We start from the raw sequence: 17,534 nt of genomic DNA, 5'->3' as shown, positions 1-17,534 counted from the left end.
CAGGCCTGGCTGGAAGCTGCTTCTAGGAGGGCTCAGAGACTCTTGCATCCTAAATCATCCTCAGTCACAGCTGGTAGATCTTGAGGAGCAGAGCACAACCCCCTCAGCCAGCAGTACCCCATGCTAGGAGGGTGTCAGGGGGCTGAGAGACCATCTCCACCAGGCCGGTGTGGGGCAGCTGGGGATGCATGTGGAGCAGATATCCCACCTTCAGAAACACTGCATTAGGGCTGTGCCCTCCTCTCCAGCCCAGCATCCTCCCTCCTGCCCCATCACCTCCCTCACACTCTCTGCAAGTCCCCAGCCCCGCTGCAGGTCTGTGGTGTGCACCCAGGTGATATCCAGTCCTGAGGACCAGGAGAACCAAAATTCCTGGTTCTGCATTGCACTGGGTGCACAGGGCTGCACATAGCCAGGAGTTACCGTGCCCCCACTGCACAGCGGCATGGGGAGGACAGCCTGTCTGCAACACTGACCAGCAGGCATTGGGTTAAAGCAGTTGCAGGTAGCCTGTGGCTGGAGCACCGGTCCGGGAAAAACCCCAGCAGCTGGGCAGGGAAGACTTTCATTCCTTCACGGATACAACCCCATCTCCATAGTCCTTGAGGCTGTCTCGAAGAAAGGCGGTTCAGCTCCAGGAGCCAGAGGAGATGCAGGGAAAGCTTTTATTGGTATCTCCCAGCCAACATCAGTCCGGTTAAAAAAATGCTTCATGCCTCGGAGAGCTGTTTAACACAGCTCAGGCAGCAATTGGTACAGGGACAGCAAACCAGGCTGCATCTGCTCAGCCCCAGTCACAAGCTCCCTGCTTCCTCAGTGTGTGTGTGTGCGCGCGCGCGCGCGTGTGTGTGTGTGTGCGCGCGCTAGACACAGGCATCCGCTCCCAGCATCTCGCTGTCTCCTGCATCCTCCGGCAGCAAGTGCAGGGCTCTGGCTCCCTGGGTACCAGCCTCACCGCTCCATCCCCCAGCGGGGATTTGCACGCAGGGCGCGGGATGCGGTGAGCATCCTGGGTGGAGAGGGTGTCGTGGCCACAGGCATCGGCAATGGACATCGTGTGGACTGCTCTCTAGGGCTCAAGCTCCCCAGACGGACCCTGACCCTGGTAAGTGGCTTTTTTGCCACCATTGGCGCTTTGCCCAGTGCATGGCATGGGATGGCCACACATCGCAACACCCATGGGTGGGTCCCCCTGATGCTCCTGGGAGGTCCTGGTGCCAGGGAGGGTGACCAGAGCTCCTGGGATGGGATGCCTGGGAGTGGGGATATGGATGGGGTGGGAGGATCCTGCCCAGGCATTGGGGTCCTGGTGGGGGTGCTGGGGAGAGGGGCTGGGGAGGGAGATGAGGAGAATTGGGGAGCTGGGCAAGAGCCGTGTCTGCTGCAGGGGAAGGGACTCTGCTGTCACGGCATTTTCATCCCCCTCTGGGAGATGGAAACGTGAGACACACCTATAAAATCTGCCATGGCGTGGCAGGATGGGAAGCCTGATCGGGCAGGGAGAGCAGCCACTGGCTTGGTGTCCCCAGGAGGAGGACACAGCACAGCTGGGGCTCCGGCCACCCCCACAGACCTCCCCACGGGGCCTCTGCATCCCTGCAGAGGGTGGGGAGGGTACCATCAGCCACAGACCCTCCCTGCCCCATGGCAACCGGGTCACCTCACAGCAGCAGCCCCAGCAGTGACACAGTCCTAGCGTGTGTCTTCTGCCAAGAAGGGACAAAGGGGTGCTGCCAGATCCCTCTGGACATCCCCAGCCAGGTCAAGGAGGTGGGATGTGGAATTCCCCAAGCAAAGCCTCCTGCCTGAGCTGCCCAGCCCCACCTCGTCCCAGGCAGGAGCGGCTGGCAGGGTGTGCAGGGCTATGCCAGAGTCATGGCAGCTCTTCCCAGCCCTGCTCAGTGCCCTTCAGACCAAGCCCTAGGACTGGGCTGCCATGGGTTCCAGGGTGTCCTCCCCATTGGTATCCCATCCTTCTGCCCCCAGTTCCCTAATGCTGTTCCCAAGAAGGCACAGCACTAGGGGGTAAAAACACCAGGAGCTTGGTGAGGGCAGGGAGGAGGCCTGGCCTGTGGGGAGCCCATGGGGACCAGGCACATGCTTCTCCACCAGTGGGGAGCCTCAGAGGGGGTCCTGCTCCTGGGGCACCCCTGCTGCATCCCCTTGAGGGTGGGCACAGAGGGGGGCCACAGACCCTGCTCATAGCATGCACCAGCTCAAGCGCCCACTGGCCCTTGGTTTGCTGGTGGGGTGTTGCAGCAAGGATGCACTGCGGGGCAGGCGAGCATGGCTGAGTGGGGGGCAGGCAGGGCTGTAACAGCCAACCCTGTGGGCCCTATGGCTCTGCACCCCCAGCTCCTTGTGCCACCACCAGGCACCACAACAGCCCATCCTGCACCCATGGCCCCTGAAACACACCCCTCCTGCACCCCAGGCTGCCACAGCCACCACCCCAACATCCACAGCTGCTGCAACATCCCTGCACCCAAAGCCACCACCCACACTGTGCCCACAGCTTCTGCAACACTCCCCACCAGCCCGCACACAGCCCACTGGGCCGTAACACCACCCCGTGCCGCTAGCCATGCCGTAGCACATCCGCCCTGTAACACATCCACCCCGCGCTGCTCCCCGCCACATTCATCCTGCTCTCCCAGCCACCACAACACCCCCGCCACACTGTGATACACCCACCCACGCGTCACCCGCAGCCCCGCACCCACCACCACCCTCACAGACAAACCCAGCACCCCATAAGCCCAGCACAAGCCATGGGTGCTCCCTGCTCCCGCTGCCATGGGAGAGAGGAGATTTTGGAGCCATGCAGGAGCCATTGGCTGTTTGCTTCAGGACGCTCTGCCCTGCTTCCTTCTCCCAGGGCAGCTCCGCGCTGGCCACCAGCCCTGTCCCACCAGTGCCCCCATCCCCACCTAAAACAGGCTGATCCTCACTCCAGCTGCACCAGCCTTGCCTCTATGTCTCAGTTTCCCCACGCAGAGAGCTGCGTGGGGCTGGGAAAGATGAGTCCAAGGGTGCTAGGGGGGTGAAGTGCTTTCTGGCTCAGCGTTTTGCTGCAGGGATGAAGTAGCAAGGAGCAAATCCCCATCAGAACAGCATCGGGAATGTGTGCTGCCCCCGGGACCAGGCAGGAGTGGAGGGTGTCGGGTAAGGGAAGGGAGGGGAAGAGAAGGGGGTGGGAAGGTGCCCACCACCTACTGTGTGAGCCCTCAGTGCCAGCAGGGCTCGGTGGAGCCAGGCGTTCGCAGGCAGCTCCGGCCCATGCCCAGATTTAGCTCCTCTGTGGGGGCGACCTAAAAATAGGCCCCACGTTGGCGCCCGGCAGCAAGGTCGAGGTCCCGGCGCCTCGGGACAAGGTGAGCTGAGTGGTGGCACTGGGTCCCGACTGCCAGACGCCTCAGGGGGTGGCCACAAATAGCAGCAGAGACACCTTCTCCCAGGGACACGTGGGGATGCAGGGGCTGCTTGGGTAGCTGGGCTGCTGTGGGGTCCCCACTACCCACATCCAGGGGTCCCCAGGAGAGGAGGGACCCCTCGAGCCTGGCAGGACCCTGAGCCAGGTCAGAGTCTGTGTGGGGGTGATGTCCCACCCCTTATAGCCAATGGGTCAGGCAGGACATGAGGGAAAGGGTGTCCTGGAGACTGCAGAGCAGGTTTGGGGTATCTGGGGAGCTTTGGGACTTGTGGAAAGGCAATGGGGTCTGAAGATGGAGCTTGGGATGAAGCCATTTAGCCCCTGGATGTGCAGTCAGGGTCTGGCTGTGCAGCAGTAAGAGAGACAGGGAGGCCAGCAGGGCTGAGAACAGACACAAGCTGTGACAGGAGTGACACCCTCCAGACTCCAGGCGTGCCGATGGCACCAACTGTAGCAGGACACACTCAGGGTGGCCTTGGGAGAGGACAGGAAACAGGGAGATGGGCTGGGATCCTCCAGCAGCAATGCAGAGCAGGGTGGCGACCACACCGTGAACACCTTATTTTTGGGGATTACAGCAAGCCCATACACCAGCTGCCTCGTTGTTTCCCGGGCTGCCCTGCCATGCCGCAGGGTGGTTGGGGATGGGCAACATGGAGCCCTGCAGCACTGTGGGGAGATGCTGCCAGCACACTGTGGATCAGGAGCACCAACACGGCTACTGGGAGGACTGGTGTGCCAAGAGCTGGGGCCCACACCCCTATTTTGGCTCTTCTCCAGGAGTCCAGCCCCTCTGTGCCCTCTCCTGCCTGCTTCTACCCAAGCCTTGGGCAGGATGAGGCCAGGATCTGGCCCATGCTTGTCGATGCAGGGACCCACAAAGCGGGGGATCTCCCTGCCATGCCCCCGGCTCGCTGGTTTGCAGGCAGAGCAACAACACTGCCCTGCAGCAGAGCTGATCCTGCCCAAGGCCAATGGGATCCCGAGCCACCTGGGCAGGGGGTGGTGGCACGGGGAGGAGGCAGAGGCACCGAGGTGTCTTCCCTCCCGCTGGCACAGCCGCAGGGATGCTGTTGCTGTGGCTTGGACATGTGCCTCCGGCTCTTCCCTGCTTCCACCTTTACAACGCCTCGGGAGCTGCAGCACGCCAGACGCCAGCCCCGAGCCAGGCACGGGGTCAAGGGCACAAATACCCACGCGTGGGACCTCCACATGCGGGACAGGGCCTACGTGTGTGTTGCACACCCGGCTCCGCGCGTGGGAAACTGCACGCAGATGGTCCCGCGGTGGCGGGGGGGGAGGCTGGGAAATCACATGCATGTGTGCGTGGCGGTGTTTGGGTGCCGCTTGCCAGCACGCTCTGCTTGGCACCGCTGATGAGGGGCAGCCGTAACTACCCTGCCCAGGCTTCCTGCCACAGCAGTGCCTGCAGCGCCATGTCCTCCCGCAGCCGTGAGGTCCCCAGCGCGTGCTGCTAATTATCCCGCTACCTGGGGACTTCCCTGCCGACGCTGGTGGGGCAGGAGATGGCGCTCAGATATCCCCCCTCACTGACTTGCACAGGTAGCGAGTGCTGCTTCCTGGTCCCTGGGCACCAGCTGGGTGTGCCCCTTGGCTGCAGCACCTTCCACAACGCAACCCCAGCGGGGCAGGGACCCACGCGGGGTGATGCTGTGCCCCACGCCGTTGGAGACCAAATCCTGCTCCTCCCCAGCTTTAGCCCACCCTTCTCCAAGCCCACCCCCATTGAGACGGAGCCCGACCTGCTATTGCTGCTGCCGTTTCCCACCCCCGTTTTACCCTACAATGACCTTCCCTCAGTCCTGCAGCCAAATCCCCTCCTTGGGACCCACGCACCCAGATCCATGTACTGCTCCCCTTCCCTCCTGCAGCCTCGCAGCACTCCCATGGCTGGTCCAGCCTCTCCATCTGGCTCCTTGCTGTGAGCCAGCCCTGACCCATGTTTTGGGGTGGGATGAAGGATGCTCAGAGATCAGGGCAGCAGTGAGCACACATACACATGAGTGTATGAGCACAAGAGAGACTGGGGGCGTGAACTGAAATTTAGGGAAGGTAAGAGACCCAGCACCAGCTCTGCTACACACCAGTCCTGGGCAGAGCTGCAGGGAGGATACCTCTTGTTCTTGGGTGGCCAAAGAGGCTTTCTCCAAGACAGAGTATGTTGCATGCAAGGGACAGGGTTACAGCTGGTCCCGGTCCCTCTGGGTTTTACTGGTCTGGCATGGGAAGAACCTGGATGTGTTTCTTATTAAGTCAGAGTCTGCAAGGATAGGTGAGGCAGAGTGCCCCCAAACCAGCTCCCTGCTTGCTGTTCCACTCCCCCACCAACACTCAGACCCTCCATGGCCAGACCTCCACCTGGTTTAGGGTCCATCTCCCCATGGCCACCATGAATGACCCCGGCACCAGCTTGCCTCCATTTCTCCCTGCCCTGCCCTGCTTCCCACACAGCTGGGGGAAATCCACCCAAACACCTTTTTCAGGCCAGGGACATGGTGCAGGGGTGGGGAGCAGCATTGCACCACGAGCTTTTAACACTGAGTACCTTCCTTCCCCCTGCAGAGCCATGGGGGTGCTGATGTCCAGGAGGCAGACGGTGGAGAAGGTGCAGAAGGTCAGCTTGGCCGTGTCAGCCTTTAAGGACGGGCTGCGGGAGCAGCCGTCGACACGGCGGCGGGCAGAGGCGGGGGGCACGCGCCGGGGGACACTGGAGCAGACGGTGCAGGAGGGAGAGGAGGACGCATCGGCAGGACCTTCCCAGCCAGAGGAGAGCAGCGCCAGCAAGGCGGCCTGGGAACGGCTGCGGGATGGCCGGGGCGTAGAGCCGGAGGAGTTTGATCGAGCCAACAGGTTCACACCACCCGCCTTCATCCGGCCCAAGCGGGAGCTGCATGATGATGAGCCCCCAGACATCAGCCTGGAGCAGCGGGAGCAGGCAAGCAGATGGAGCACGGAGGCTGGGAAGGAGGGATGGGGACAGGGCTGGAGATGCGCTGGGGAGATCTGGGATATGCTCCTGGTGCCTGCCAGGCAGTGACAGCCTCCCTGGGCACGACAAAGCCCCATGGAGGTGACTCAGTGGGGCAGAGGGCCAGGGACTGGGCTGGGCAGCTGGACATGCCACACAGGGAGGAGGGTGTGACTGGTCAGATGTGCCCTGAAGGGACCCTGGGGTGTCTTGGAGAGAAAAGGTTGCTGCTGGGCACAGACAGCTCCAGCTTTGGGGAAGAGAAAGACAATTCAATCTAAGTATTTGTCAGCTTACAGCCAGCCAGCCTGCAACTCAAGCCATCCATCCAACCCTTACAGCCCTGTCCATCTACAACCCAACTCATCCACATCCATGACCCTACCCATCCATCTTCCCATCCCGACAAGCCTACACCACAGCCCACCTACAGCCTTCCAGCTTACCCGTCCACACCTAAAACCAGCCAACCCACAGAATAGCACTTCCACCCATCCACACTACAGCCCTACAGACCAGACAGCCCGCAACCCCACAGCCTAGCCATCCACACCTACCACGCTGCACCCCAGAGAACCTACAACCCCACAGCCCCACCAACGCTACAGTCGGACCCATCCACCCACCATTCATCCCCACAAACCCATCCACCCTCCTCTAACTCCACCACTCATACCCGCTATGACACCACCACCCACTTATTCTCTACACCAGCCCCACACAATCCCCGCCTCCCATCCCCTCTGCCCCCCCAACATCCATCCCCAGCTGCGAAGCACCACCCTGACCCCCACCCTGAGAAGCCAGCCCCCTGCCCATGCTGCCCCTCTGAGCAGCTGTCCATCTCACCGCAGGTCCTCAATGATGAGATGTGCGAGATCTGCGAGGTGTGGACAGCCGAGAGCCTCTTCCCCTGCCGCATCTGCAGCCGGGTGTACCACGACGGCTGCCTGCGCCGCATGGGCTACCTGCAAAACGACAGCTCCGTGGAGGTGACGGAGACGGCGCACACCGAGACAGGCTGGAGTTGCTACTACTGCGTGAGTGCCTGGAGTGGGGGACACCAGGCTTCTGATGGGTGGTGGGTCCTCCCTGGGGAGTCGTGCCCTGCATGGACACAAGCAGGGTCCCATGTCACAGCCTGGTCTGGGACGATGGGGAACCTGCTGCTCCCCAGCTCCTGTCACCCATCTTGACCTGATGGCAAACGACCAGAGGGGAGGGGACAGTGGCCCTTTGCCACATCCCCACCCCTGCAGCCAGCCCTCCAGCACCCTAGGGGGGGCTTCGAGGGATCCCGGTGCTGTGGCACAGCTGAGTGCTCCCCCCACTCCATGCCTTTGCCCCACGGCTCTTCTCTGCCCCCCACCCCAGGACAACCTCAATCTCCTGCTGACCGAGGAAGAGATGTACAGCCTGATGGAGACCCTGCAGCACTGCAAGATCATTCCAGGTGAGGACCCTCCCTGTCTGGTCCTGGACAGTTGGGGGAGGCATCTGGGGAGGTGGGTCCTGCCTCCCTGGGTGACACACAACCAATCTGTCGCCCACAGAGACCTGCCTGACCCTGGACGACTTCCTGCACTACAAGCACCTGGTGCACAAGCAGCAGTTCGAGCGGCCCATGGCTGAGGCACAGGAGGAGCGGGCAGCCCTGCAGTTCTCCGCCCTGGACCCCGACAAGAAGGGGCACATCGAGTGGCACGACTTCCTCTCCCACGAGTCCATCCAGCTGCTGCAGAAACTACGGCCGCAGGTATGGCTGTGGCACCTGGGACTGGCTCCCACAGCCAGCACCCATGGCCATGGAACCCAGGGTGGGAGACATCCACAGCGTTGGGCAGAGGAGCAGGGGGTGTTTCCCATGGGATCAGTGCTCCCCCTTCCCCTCTCTGCCCCCCTAGAATGCCCTGCTGCGTCTGCTGACGGCCAAGGAGCGGGAGCGGGCACGGGCGGCCTTCCTGGCCCTGGACCAGGACAGTGATGGCTTCATCGGGGAGGGCGAGTGCCACCGGGCCCGGCATGCCTGGTTCCGCAAGCACCAAAAGGAGACACCGTCCTGCAACGTCAGGTATTGGGGATGCCCATCCTGAGGTGGGGGTGACATCCCTGCCGGGGGTCCTGCCACAGCCCCAGCACCCACCGAAGGGGCTGGATGCACAAATGGGTGTCCCCTCCCACCCCATTCCTGTCACCTCCCCCGCCGTGGCCCCACAGCCCTGCCCCAGCCCCATGCACCCTCTTCCTCCTCCTGCCACCATTTGGGGTGCAAGGAGAGGGGGACAACAGGCACCTTCTCCCCCACCTCAGCATCAGCCACGTAGGGCCCATGTCGGAGAGCAGCCCCGCCAGCAGCGGCAGCAGCAAGAGCCAGGAGAAGACCCTGCCAGCCACGGAACAGGAGGAGGCCAGGTGAGGCAGGGGTGGCTTGGGAGCGGGCGGGGATCAACACCCCCATTTTGGAGAAGGCGCCGGGGGAGCAGCGGTGTCGGGGCAGCTGGTGAGCCCTCATCTGCCCGCAGGCCCATCGACTGGCCCGGCTTCCTGCGGGAGAACGTCGCCTACATCCTGGCTGCCCGCCCCAACAGCGCCGCCCTCCACCTGCAGCCCCCGGCCTAACCCCCAGCGACGCCATCTTGGGCGGCGAAGCCTCTCCCGGCACGGAGACCTGCCCCGCCCTCCCCTGTGGGCGGAGCCGGCCACCGATTGGCTGGCAGGGAGGCAGCCGCGCTACCCTCTCCCCCTGCCTCTGCTTCAGATTGGCTGTGAAGAGGCTAGGTGCCGGGCTCTGATTGGCTGAGGGAGAGGGTGTGGCTTTGGGGTCTCTGATTGGTGGGGGGGAAATGGGGAGGGGCAGGGAGTGGCTCCATTGCTCCTCACCCCACAGGGCCCGCTGTGGGGAGGGGACACCATGGGGCTCAGGGGTGCCCCCCACAGATCCCGCTGTAGGGTGGGTTCAGTGCCTGGGGACACCGTGGGGCACTGGGTGTGTCCCCCACAAACCCTGCTGCAGGGAGGGGTCCAGTGCCTGGGGACGCCATGGGGCACAGGGGGGCAGGGAACCTGTTGCCCCCATGATCCCCAGCACCCCAGCACCTGCCAGCACCCAGAGCCACCGGGGGCCTGTCCCCAGGGACCTGCAGACAGAGCAGGGTCTGTCCCCAAAGGAGAAGCGGGCCTTGCTCTGGTCCTGGAGCCAGGTCTGGGTGGTTACGGGGTGAGAACAGAGCCCAGAGCAGCCGTGCATCCCCAGCCTCCTGCAGTGCCATGGGGCAGCACGGCTGAGCCTCTGCACACCGCCGGCAGCAGCACCTGGGGGTCTGCGGCAAGCACCGGCTCAGCTCATCGTCCTGGTGAATCCTCTGGGGGAGGATGTTGCTGACCCCTGCTTGGCCTTGTTCACATCCCTGCCTGGCTCCAATAGGGGATGGAGCCCAGCAGGTCCATCCTTGCACCCACAGCTCATGGTCATGCCTGGGACAGTGTTTCCAGCACGGCTTGACCCTGCCCTGCTGGGGACCAACCATTTAATGCCAACAGCAATGGTGTGGCAAGGAGCACCGGGAAGAGAAAGCACCAGGGGTGGCAGGAGGGCAAGGTCGGATGCACAGGAGTGCTCCCCTGCACCCCTCACTCCTTCCTGTCCCCCTAGTCCCATGGGATGCTCTCCCCCCACTCAGCATTCCAGTCCCACACCAGCCCCGTTCATTCCCGCTCCCTCCCCAGCATGGCAAGGGGGCATCCCCACCTCACAGAGGGCATCAGTGCTCAGGGTGAGGGGGAGGAGGCAGAGCCCAGAGCCCCCCAGGGTGTCAGCTGCAGGGATGAGGCACTGCACTGGGCAGGGTTGCTGCCCAGCAGCCCTAAGTGGATGGATGCGCTCAGCCCGCAGGTGAAGGAGCAGGGACCCCTGGAAACCTTGCCCCATGCCCACCAAGGGTGAGAATGCCCAGGTCCCATGGCAGCGTCAGCAGCTGCCCCCTGCCCCCCCGACCCCTTCCCCGTGGTGCCCTCAGCCTCTCCTTGCCCAGTGTGCCCTGGCTCCACCGGGGTGCCCCAGGGTATGCACAGACCAGGGCTGCACCTGCAGCAGCCTGGTCACTCCCTCACCTCCACCCTCCCCCCGATGTGATGGGGGCACCGTCCCACTCAGCCCCCCTTCCTCAGACAGAGCACAGGTCCCCTCTGCTGGGACTCTCCCCGCTGCAAGACCGAAAGGCACCCTGGTGCCATGACATCTTCCTCTACCACCCTGGCATGCCAGGCCAATGGGGATATTTCGGATGCCAAGTCCGAGACTGGGCCAGAGCCATGGCCATGGGGAGGAGGCGGCCGTGCGTGCGTGGATCGCAACACCCGCTCTGTACTGAGAAGCATCCATTAAACAGCTGTGTCCAACTAGCCTCCAGCCAGCGCGCTTACGGGACTTCTGGCTTCTCCTCGGGGATTTCTGAGGATGCCACGTCTGCCTGTTGTGTTTAACACCCTGTCCCAGCCTCGGGTCCCTGTCCCATCGAGTAGGCTTGGCCCTGTGTCCCCAAAGTGTTCCACAGCAGCAGTGGGGGGAAGCCAGAGATCCAACCAGAACCCTGCAAATTCGGGGTGCCCAACATCTCCCCAGGAGAGCAGACAGTGGGGAGACTTCCTGGCTAGCCTCACAACTGCCCCAGCCCCTGCAGCAGGAGGGACACCCATGCACTGGGATGAGAGTGCTCCTTGCCTCTAGAGGCACTGGAGGCTGCAAACAGAGCACTGGAGGAAGCTGGATGCTGGGAACAGGCTGTTTGCAGTGGTGTGGGGAAACCCGAAATAACCCCACGGAGACTCCAAGGGTCCCTGGGAGGAAGTGTTTGGAGAGTGGTCCCCATGGCTGGAGGCTCCTCCAATGCTAGCCACATCCATGGAGCTCCCAGGGAAAGCTGCCGCCGTTGCTGGTGGCATGTGGTCTGTGGGAACCAGGCTGCTGGCAAAGGGGGCTCACCTGCCTGGGGGGGCTTTCCTTGCACAGTGCCTGTGCTGCAGCTGGGAGGGGAACAGGGCGTAAGAAGTGGACCTCAGGGAGAATTAGGAGGGGAACGCTGCCCTGGCAGCATCCGTAGGGTCTGTGGGGACACAGACGTTGTTGCTAAAAGCTGGACTTGGATATTTCAGCCCATTCCCACAGCTGCAGTGGGCTGCCATTGCATCCAGACCACAGCGGTGGTGTCCAGCTGGCCTCCAGAGAAAATCCAGTGAGTCTTTCAGGCCCTGAGAGCCAGATTAGCTGTAAAACCTCCTGGGAGAGGCACCCATCACCTTGAGGAAGAGGATGGGCACCTAGAAGAAGGAGGAGCTGGCAGTGGTTTATGTGCCTGAAGAGGGGATGCCACGGATGGGTGATGCCATGGGCTCTGCCCATAGAGGGAGGCCCCAGGGAAGCCTTCACCTGGGGAGATGGTGTTAATTGCTGCATTATTGCTCCTGCTGCTGGAGCCGAAGAGCAAGCTGGGGTAGAGCACAGGTTCTAGGGACCCTGGGAGTGAAGCACCTGCTGCCAGCACCCCAAACCCCCACTCCGAGCACCCCACAGGATCCAAGCTGGGAGGGCAGAACCCACATGGACCCAGATCCAGCCCCACTCTGCACCCAGCCTTTCCCCAGGGGGCAAGGCAGGGGCGGCTTTCCCAGCCTCAGCCTACCCTGCAGCAGCCTGGCACCCCTGCCAGGGCATGCAGCCGGCTGGTGTCCCCAGGGAGCTGGCTAACAAGGGCTGCAGGTGGCCAGGCTGGCCCACGGCCTGCAGGGTTGTGCTGTCACCACCGCGGCACCAGCTGCCCAGCACACATGCTCTGCTGCAGCTGCAGGTCCCTGGCAAGCACCCGCCGTGGGGCAGAGCGTGCCCCAGCCAGCTGTGTCTCCTCATGAGCAGCCTCGAGGTGTGGGCAGAAGCATGAAGACAGGGTGGGGGAATGGGCAAGGTGGTGCCGTGGCATCTCACAGCTGTCACCTGCTCCTTTGAGACTGGTGACCTCACAGACCCCATCCCCAGACAGCTTTTGTGGCCTGCAAACTCCCCTCCCAAATGCTGGTGCAAACCTCTCCCCACATGCTGGTGCAAACCTTCCCCCGCATGTTGGTGTGAACATCTTCACCACCTGAATGTTGGTGCAAATTTCTCCCCAAATCCTTGTGCAAACCCCCTCCCTGAATTCCCCTGAATGCTGGTGCAAACCTCTGACCATCTGCCGGTGCAAACCTTTCCTTGAACAGTGGTGCAAATCTTCACACCGAAAGTCCCAGAGGTCCCAAACCAAAGGATCAGGATGCTCATGTGGGATTTAAGGCTGGGGCAGGAACTGGCTGTCCAGCCCACCCTCCCCACAAGACCCCACAAGGAAGGAAATCCCAGAGTGGGTAAATTCATGCTGTAGTGATAGTGTCTGTGTAGCCCACACATCTGTTGTCCCAGGTTCATCACCCACCACCGGCTGCCACGCAGAGGGTGCTGTGCTGCCCGTGGGGCTGCTCCCAGTGGAGGTCCCCAGCCCCAGGGCTCCAGCTCAGCACCACCCAGCCCGGCGCCAGGGGCAGCGTCATGGGGTCCTGGCAGCAAAGGGGCTTGTGCGTAACGTTTTGCAACAGCAGCGTTCAGAGCATCGGCCACCCTTCACCGAGTGGTCCAACCATCTGCAAGGGGACTGGAGCACCTCGTGCTGCCCGTCCTGCCCGGCTCAGGGTGTCCCCGCCGCCCCTTGGGGTCTCCAGGGTGTAGCAGTGCCCGGATCTGCGGGGAGGTTGCACCCTCTGCTGGGGTGTACGGCCATTGCACGGGGTTGCCACCCACCCCAAAAAAAACCTCTGCTTGTGGGGAAGATGGGTGCTTGGCTTTGCACCCCAGGGTGCAGAATAGCACCCTCCCCCGAGCCAGGGCACCTCTGCGTGTCCTCGAGGCTCCCCTGGGCTTGGCCGGTTGCCATCAGGTCTGGTGCGTCCCAGAGGGGAGGTGACAGTGGTGTGCCCCGCACCAGAGACAGCCATATCTCAGGGACATGTGTGGGGAGCTGTGCTGACACGGGGGGGGGACAGGGGTGACCCACTGGGCTGAGACAGTGTCCCCATGAGCCGTGGTACCCGGCCATTGCTGGGTCAAGATGTCAGAGCCCCATCACATCAGTGCCACAGGACCAGCCAGGGACCACCGGCAAGAAAAGGGGGTTCTCTGGGCAGCAGGTGACAGCGACAACAATAGCCACAGTCCCTAGAGGCAGTGCCACCCTGGTGGTCCCAACCGTCCTTCCCCTCCCAGACCAGAGCAGGAGTGACCATGTAGAGCAGGGACAAGTGTCCCCTTTTAGCCACATCCCCCCAGATGTGAGCAGGGTGAGGATGGGGGAAGCCGAGGGGATTTGGGGTGCAGAGCTGAGACGAGGAGGTTGGACCACCCAGAAGTGACCCTCCCACCCCGAACCAGGGTCTCTAGGGGAACCAGGTCCCTCTGGGGAGACCTCTGGGTGGCGAGGGGGCTGGGGAGGAGGGTGAGAGGCCATAAAAAATGTGTGTGTGTGCGCGTGTCCCAGCAGAGAGGTGGCCACAGGGTGTCAGCCCTGCACTGCGCCGGGAGCAGGCGGTGACACGCTCGGACCGGCACACAGCACCGCCGCCCCTGGGATAAGAGCATGTCACCAGGACGAACCGGTGGAGCGGAGGAGCCCCCATCACCGGGAGGCGCTGGCCATGCCTCCATCCTCATGCCCACCCGTCGGTCCCCCACGCAGGAAGGAGGGATGCAGGGGCTCACTTCGATTTGGAGGGTGATCTGTGATCCCCTTCTCCTCCTGCCCCAAACCCAGCTCTGCCCCAGAGCACCTTCCTCCTCCGTGGTTGTCTGTGCTCAAAGTGGGGGAGTACTGGGCCACATACCCTGCATCAGGAGCCAGAGCTCGACCCGGGCTCCTGCAGTCTGGGGTGGGCTCCATCCTCTGCAGCACCCAGCAGCTGGGAGACGCTGGCCCTTGGAGAAGAGGGACCATCTTCCCTCGGGTCTAGCACCCCTTCCCCACGAGATGCACGGGGGAGACAGAGCCCCCTCCTCTCCATGTCCCCTGGCAGGACCCCAGGGTCCGCACAAAGTCCCTCCTCCGCACAAAGCCACTGTACCCCCAAACAGCCACCAGGTCTGTCCGCACCCGGCATTGCTGCAGGGCTGGGAAGGATGCTCAAGCGATGGAAGTGCAGCCAGACACTGAGCACGGTGATGGTGGTAGGGACAGAGATGCCCACCGGCACCTGCTGGGACCAGCCACATGCTGCTGGGGTCCACAGGGCAGCCCGGAGGGAGCCATACGGGACCTGAGCGGGGAAATTCTGTCCCCTCCCCAGCATCTCTCCTAGCACAGTACCAGGAGCAGCAGGACAAGCTGCCTCGACAGGGCACTCCAGCATGGAGATGGTGTGCTCCTCGCCCGGGAGGACGCGCACAGCCTGGGCCACCCACGGAAGCCCACGCAGGGGGCTGTGCACAGCTTCCCACTGGTATGCCATGCCCCCGGTTCCCACCACCCCCACACTGCTGGCTCGGTGGCCCTGACACGGCACGGGACTACCAGATGCTGCCTCTTGTTCCGAGCACATTCACTCCCGCTTTTCTCCCCGCAGCACGGCTTCATGCAGGAACACAGTGTGCCTGTGTGGTGCAAGGGGTGTAGAGGCAGCCCTGGGATGAGGAGGGGCACGGCGTGGTGCTGGGCACAGCGAGCATCTTGCTCCCCGCAGCAGCTTTGCTGTGACTCATCCTGGCAACCCACACAGCACTCGGGCAGGGTGTCCGGGTCCTCTCCTGCCTCAGTGCCTGGCCATGCGGGAGCAATGCATTAACACCACAAATCCTGGATGCCTCCCTCCAAACATCCCTGAACCTATTGCCCTGGCTTTGCAGTGGGACCAGGATGTGGCAGCGGGGACAGTGACCCCAGCCCTGGGTTCTCATGTCCTGCTGTTCCCCTCTCCACAGCAGCCTGCACCCCGCTAGCCCCTAAGCAGCTGCTATCAATCTCCAGGGCTGGTGTGGTGGGGGGCCATCGGCTGCTGAATAAAGTGGGGAGGGAAATGGACTGGGGTACAACAAAGGGCAGGACCTGCCTTCCCATTTTGGCTGTACAGATCCAAGCCGTGTGGCTGGCATCAGAGCAGATGCTGACAGTCCCTCTGTGTAGGACAGTGGGCAACTGTACGGTGCCATGCATGTCCCTGCGCACCTCAGCACCCCTTCTCCATCTGGGATGTGCCCCTGGACCTGAAAGCCAGCACACACAGTCCCCTCTGCCCCTGCCATGCCCCCATGTCAAGGCACGCGATGGGCACACTGGTAAGAAGGCATCAGCCCAGGACTCATCTGGGAACCCTTCAGGGTCAAAGCATACCCTGGCTGGACAGCAAAGGAGGAAGGCAGCCAGGGTACCTGGAAAGCAGGGATTTGGATCCGAGACACCCCAGAAAGCCAGCACCGTGCTCAGCACAGGCAGGGGCACCCAGCCTGGGTCATCTGCCAACCCATGCAGCATCAATGGGGCCACTCGCTCCCCAGGCAGGGGTTTAGGGTCTCTGGTGGCAATGATGGGGGTTAATAAAGGGGGAGGCACCTCGTGTTCAGCACGGGGCACCCCACGACCCAGCAGTGAAATGATCTGGGGGCTGGAGTGACTGATCTGCGAGGAGCCGCACGCAACTATATCTGTCTCGCTCGGCTGAGCGATGACTAAGGGAAGGACAGGAGAGCAGTCTGCACACCGCCAGGCAGAGGAGGAATTATTTAGGCTGGAACGCGGGGGCAGAGGGAGGGGGCTGGAAGGAGATGGGTGGAAGGAAGGTGAAGGCTGGGTGGGATGCTCTGGCAGCACTCCCCCTCTCTGCTGGAGTGTCACCAGGTACCGGGCTGGGGAGAAACAGCACAAAAGCTGGGGGACTGGGAGCTGCCAGCTCACTTCTGGGGAGAAAATACTTGGAACCAAGGGGGTGTCCTGCCCTGGCCCCAATCCCACAGCCAAGCACCATTAGCACTGCAGGACAGCCAGTATCTCCCATGCATGAGAAAACACCCAGCAGCTGCCTGCACAGGGCAGGCCCCCAGGCATGCAGAGCCCGGTCCCTGCCCTCCCAGGACACACAGGCAGCTGGGTAGTGGGCTATGTGCAGGATCTATTTCTGATGGTCTCAGGGCCATGCCACTCCCACGCTGGGGCCAGACCCATGCCTGCGGACAGGCTGCACCATGCTGCACCAGGCCGGCTGCTGGGGGACAGACGGGCACTGGCCTTGCAAAAATTCACCTCGGTGCCCACAAGGTGAATTTTTAATGGCAGGGAGAGGAAGGTAGAAAATGACCCCACTATGTGGCATCCCTCCTGAGCCCTGGATGGGCACAGCAGTGCTCTCACATAAGCCTGGCGCACAACAAAAATCAAAGGCAGGAGGAGGGGATGCGAAGACCCAGGGGCTCAGCATCCTTTGGGACCAATCCCGTCCCATGGGAAGGAAGGGACCCCACCACATAAGCTGCTCCCACAGCCAACAGGTACTAAACCTAACTCCTGCAGTCACCCTGTGCTTTAAGGGCTGGCAGCAGGATGAAGAGCAAGTCAAGCACACAGAGCCACGACTCCTGCTGATACTTCAGCTGAGCCACCCTGAAGGTTGCAACTCTTCTCCCTGCTCTGCAAAGATCTTTGCAGTGTAACTGGGGCACAAACATCCCAACCCAGCTGGCACGTGAAGCTGTGGGAGCCTGCAGATGCATGGAGAACAGAGACAAGGAACCTGCGTGCCCTCCAGACCTTCCAACACAGAAGGATGTTTGCAAGGGGAACATCATTTCTAACCCAGAAAGCCCCCAGACTTGAAGCCAGGGGTACCTCAAGGGTCTCTGGCTCACTTTAACAGTGCAGAATTGAAATGTGTGTGTTACAGCCAGGTACAAGCCCTGTCAGTTGAACATCTATAGGCTACAAGAGCAGGACCATGGTCCAGGATGGTACAGGAAAGGAAATTAAGGAAGGGTCTATAACACAGCATGTTTTCATGCCCAGGGCTTGTCAAATAAGCCTGGCTTCTTTATTTGATGACTTTATAAATCCACTT

General features: G+C 62.3%; 1 protein-coding gene across 1 annotated transcript; it reads left to right on the top strand.

Moving 5' to 3' along the window:
* Nucleotides 1-856: 856 nt before the first annotated feature.
* Nucleotides 857-10,823, top strand: PHF24 (PHD finger protein 24). Its single transcript, XM_074855481.1, has 8 exons — nt 857-1,105; nt 6,017-6,389; nt 7,277-7,462; nt 7,797-7,875; nt 7,976-8,178; nt 8,327-8,493; nt 8,733-8,834; nt 8,945-10,823. Exons 2-8 carry the CDS (start codon nt 6,021-6,023, stop codon nt 9,039-9,041), a joined length of 1,203 nt encoding a protein of 400 aa, XP_074711582.1. The 5' UTR covers nt 857-1,105; nt 6,017-6,020; the 3' UTR covers nt 9,042-10,823.
* Nucleotides 10,824-17,534: the final 6,711 nt, after the last annotated feature.

This window comes from Strix uralensis, chromosome Z (assembly GCF_047716275.1).
Source record: "Strix uralensis isolate ZFMK-TIS-50842 chromosome Z, bStrUra1, whole genome shotgun sequence".
In the NCBI taxonomy this organism is placed as follows: Eukaryota; Metazoa; Chordata; class Aves; order Strigiformes; family Strigidae; genus Strix; species Strix uralensis.
Note: the sequence above shows the minus strand (reverse complement) of the source record. Positions and strands in the feature narration are given on the sequence as shown.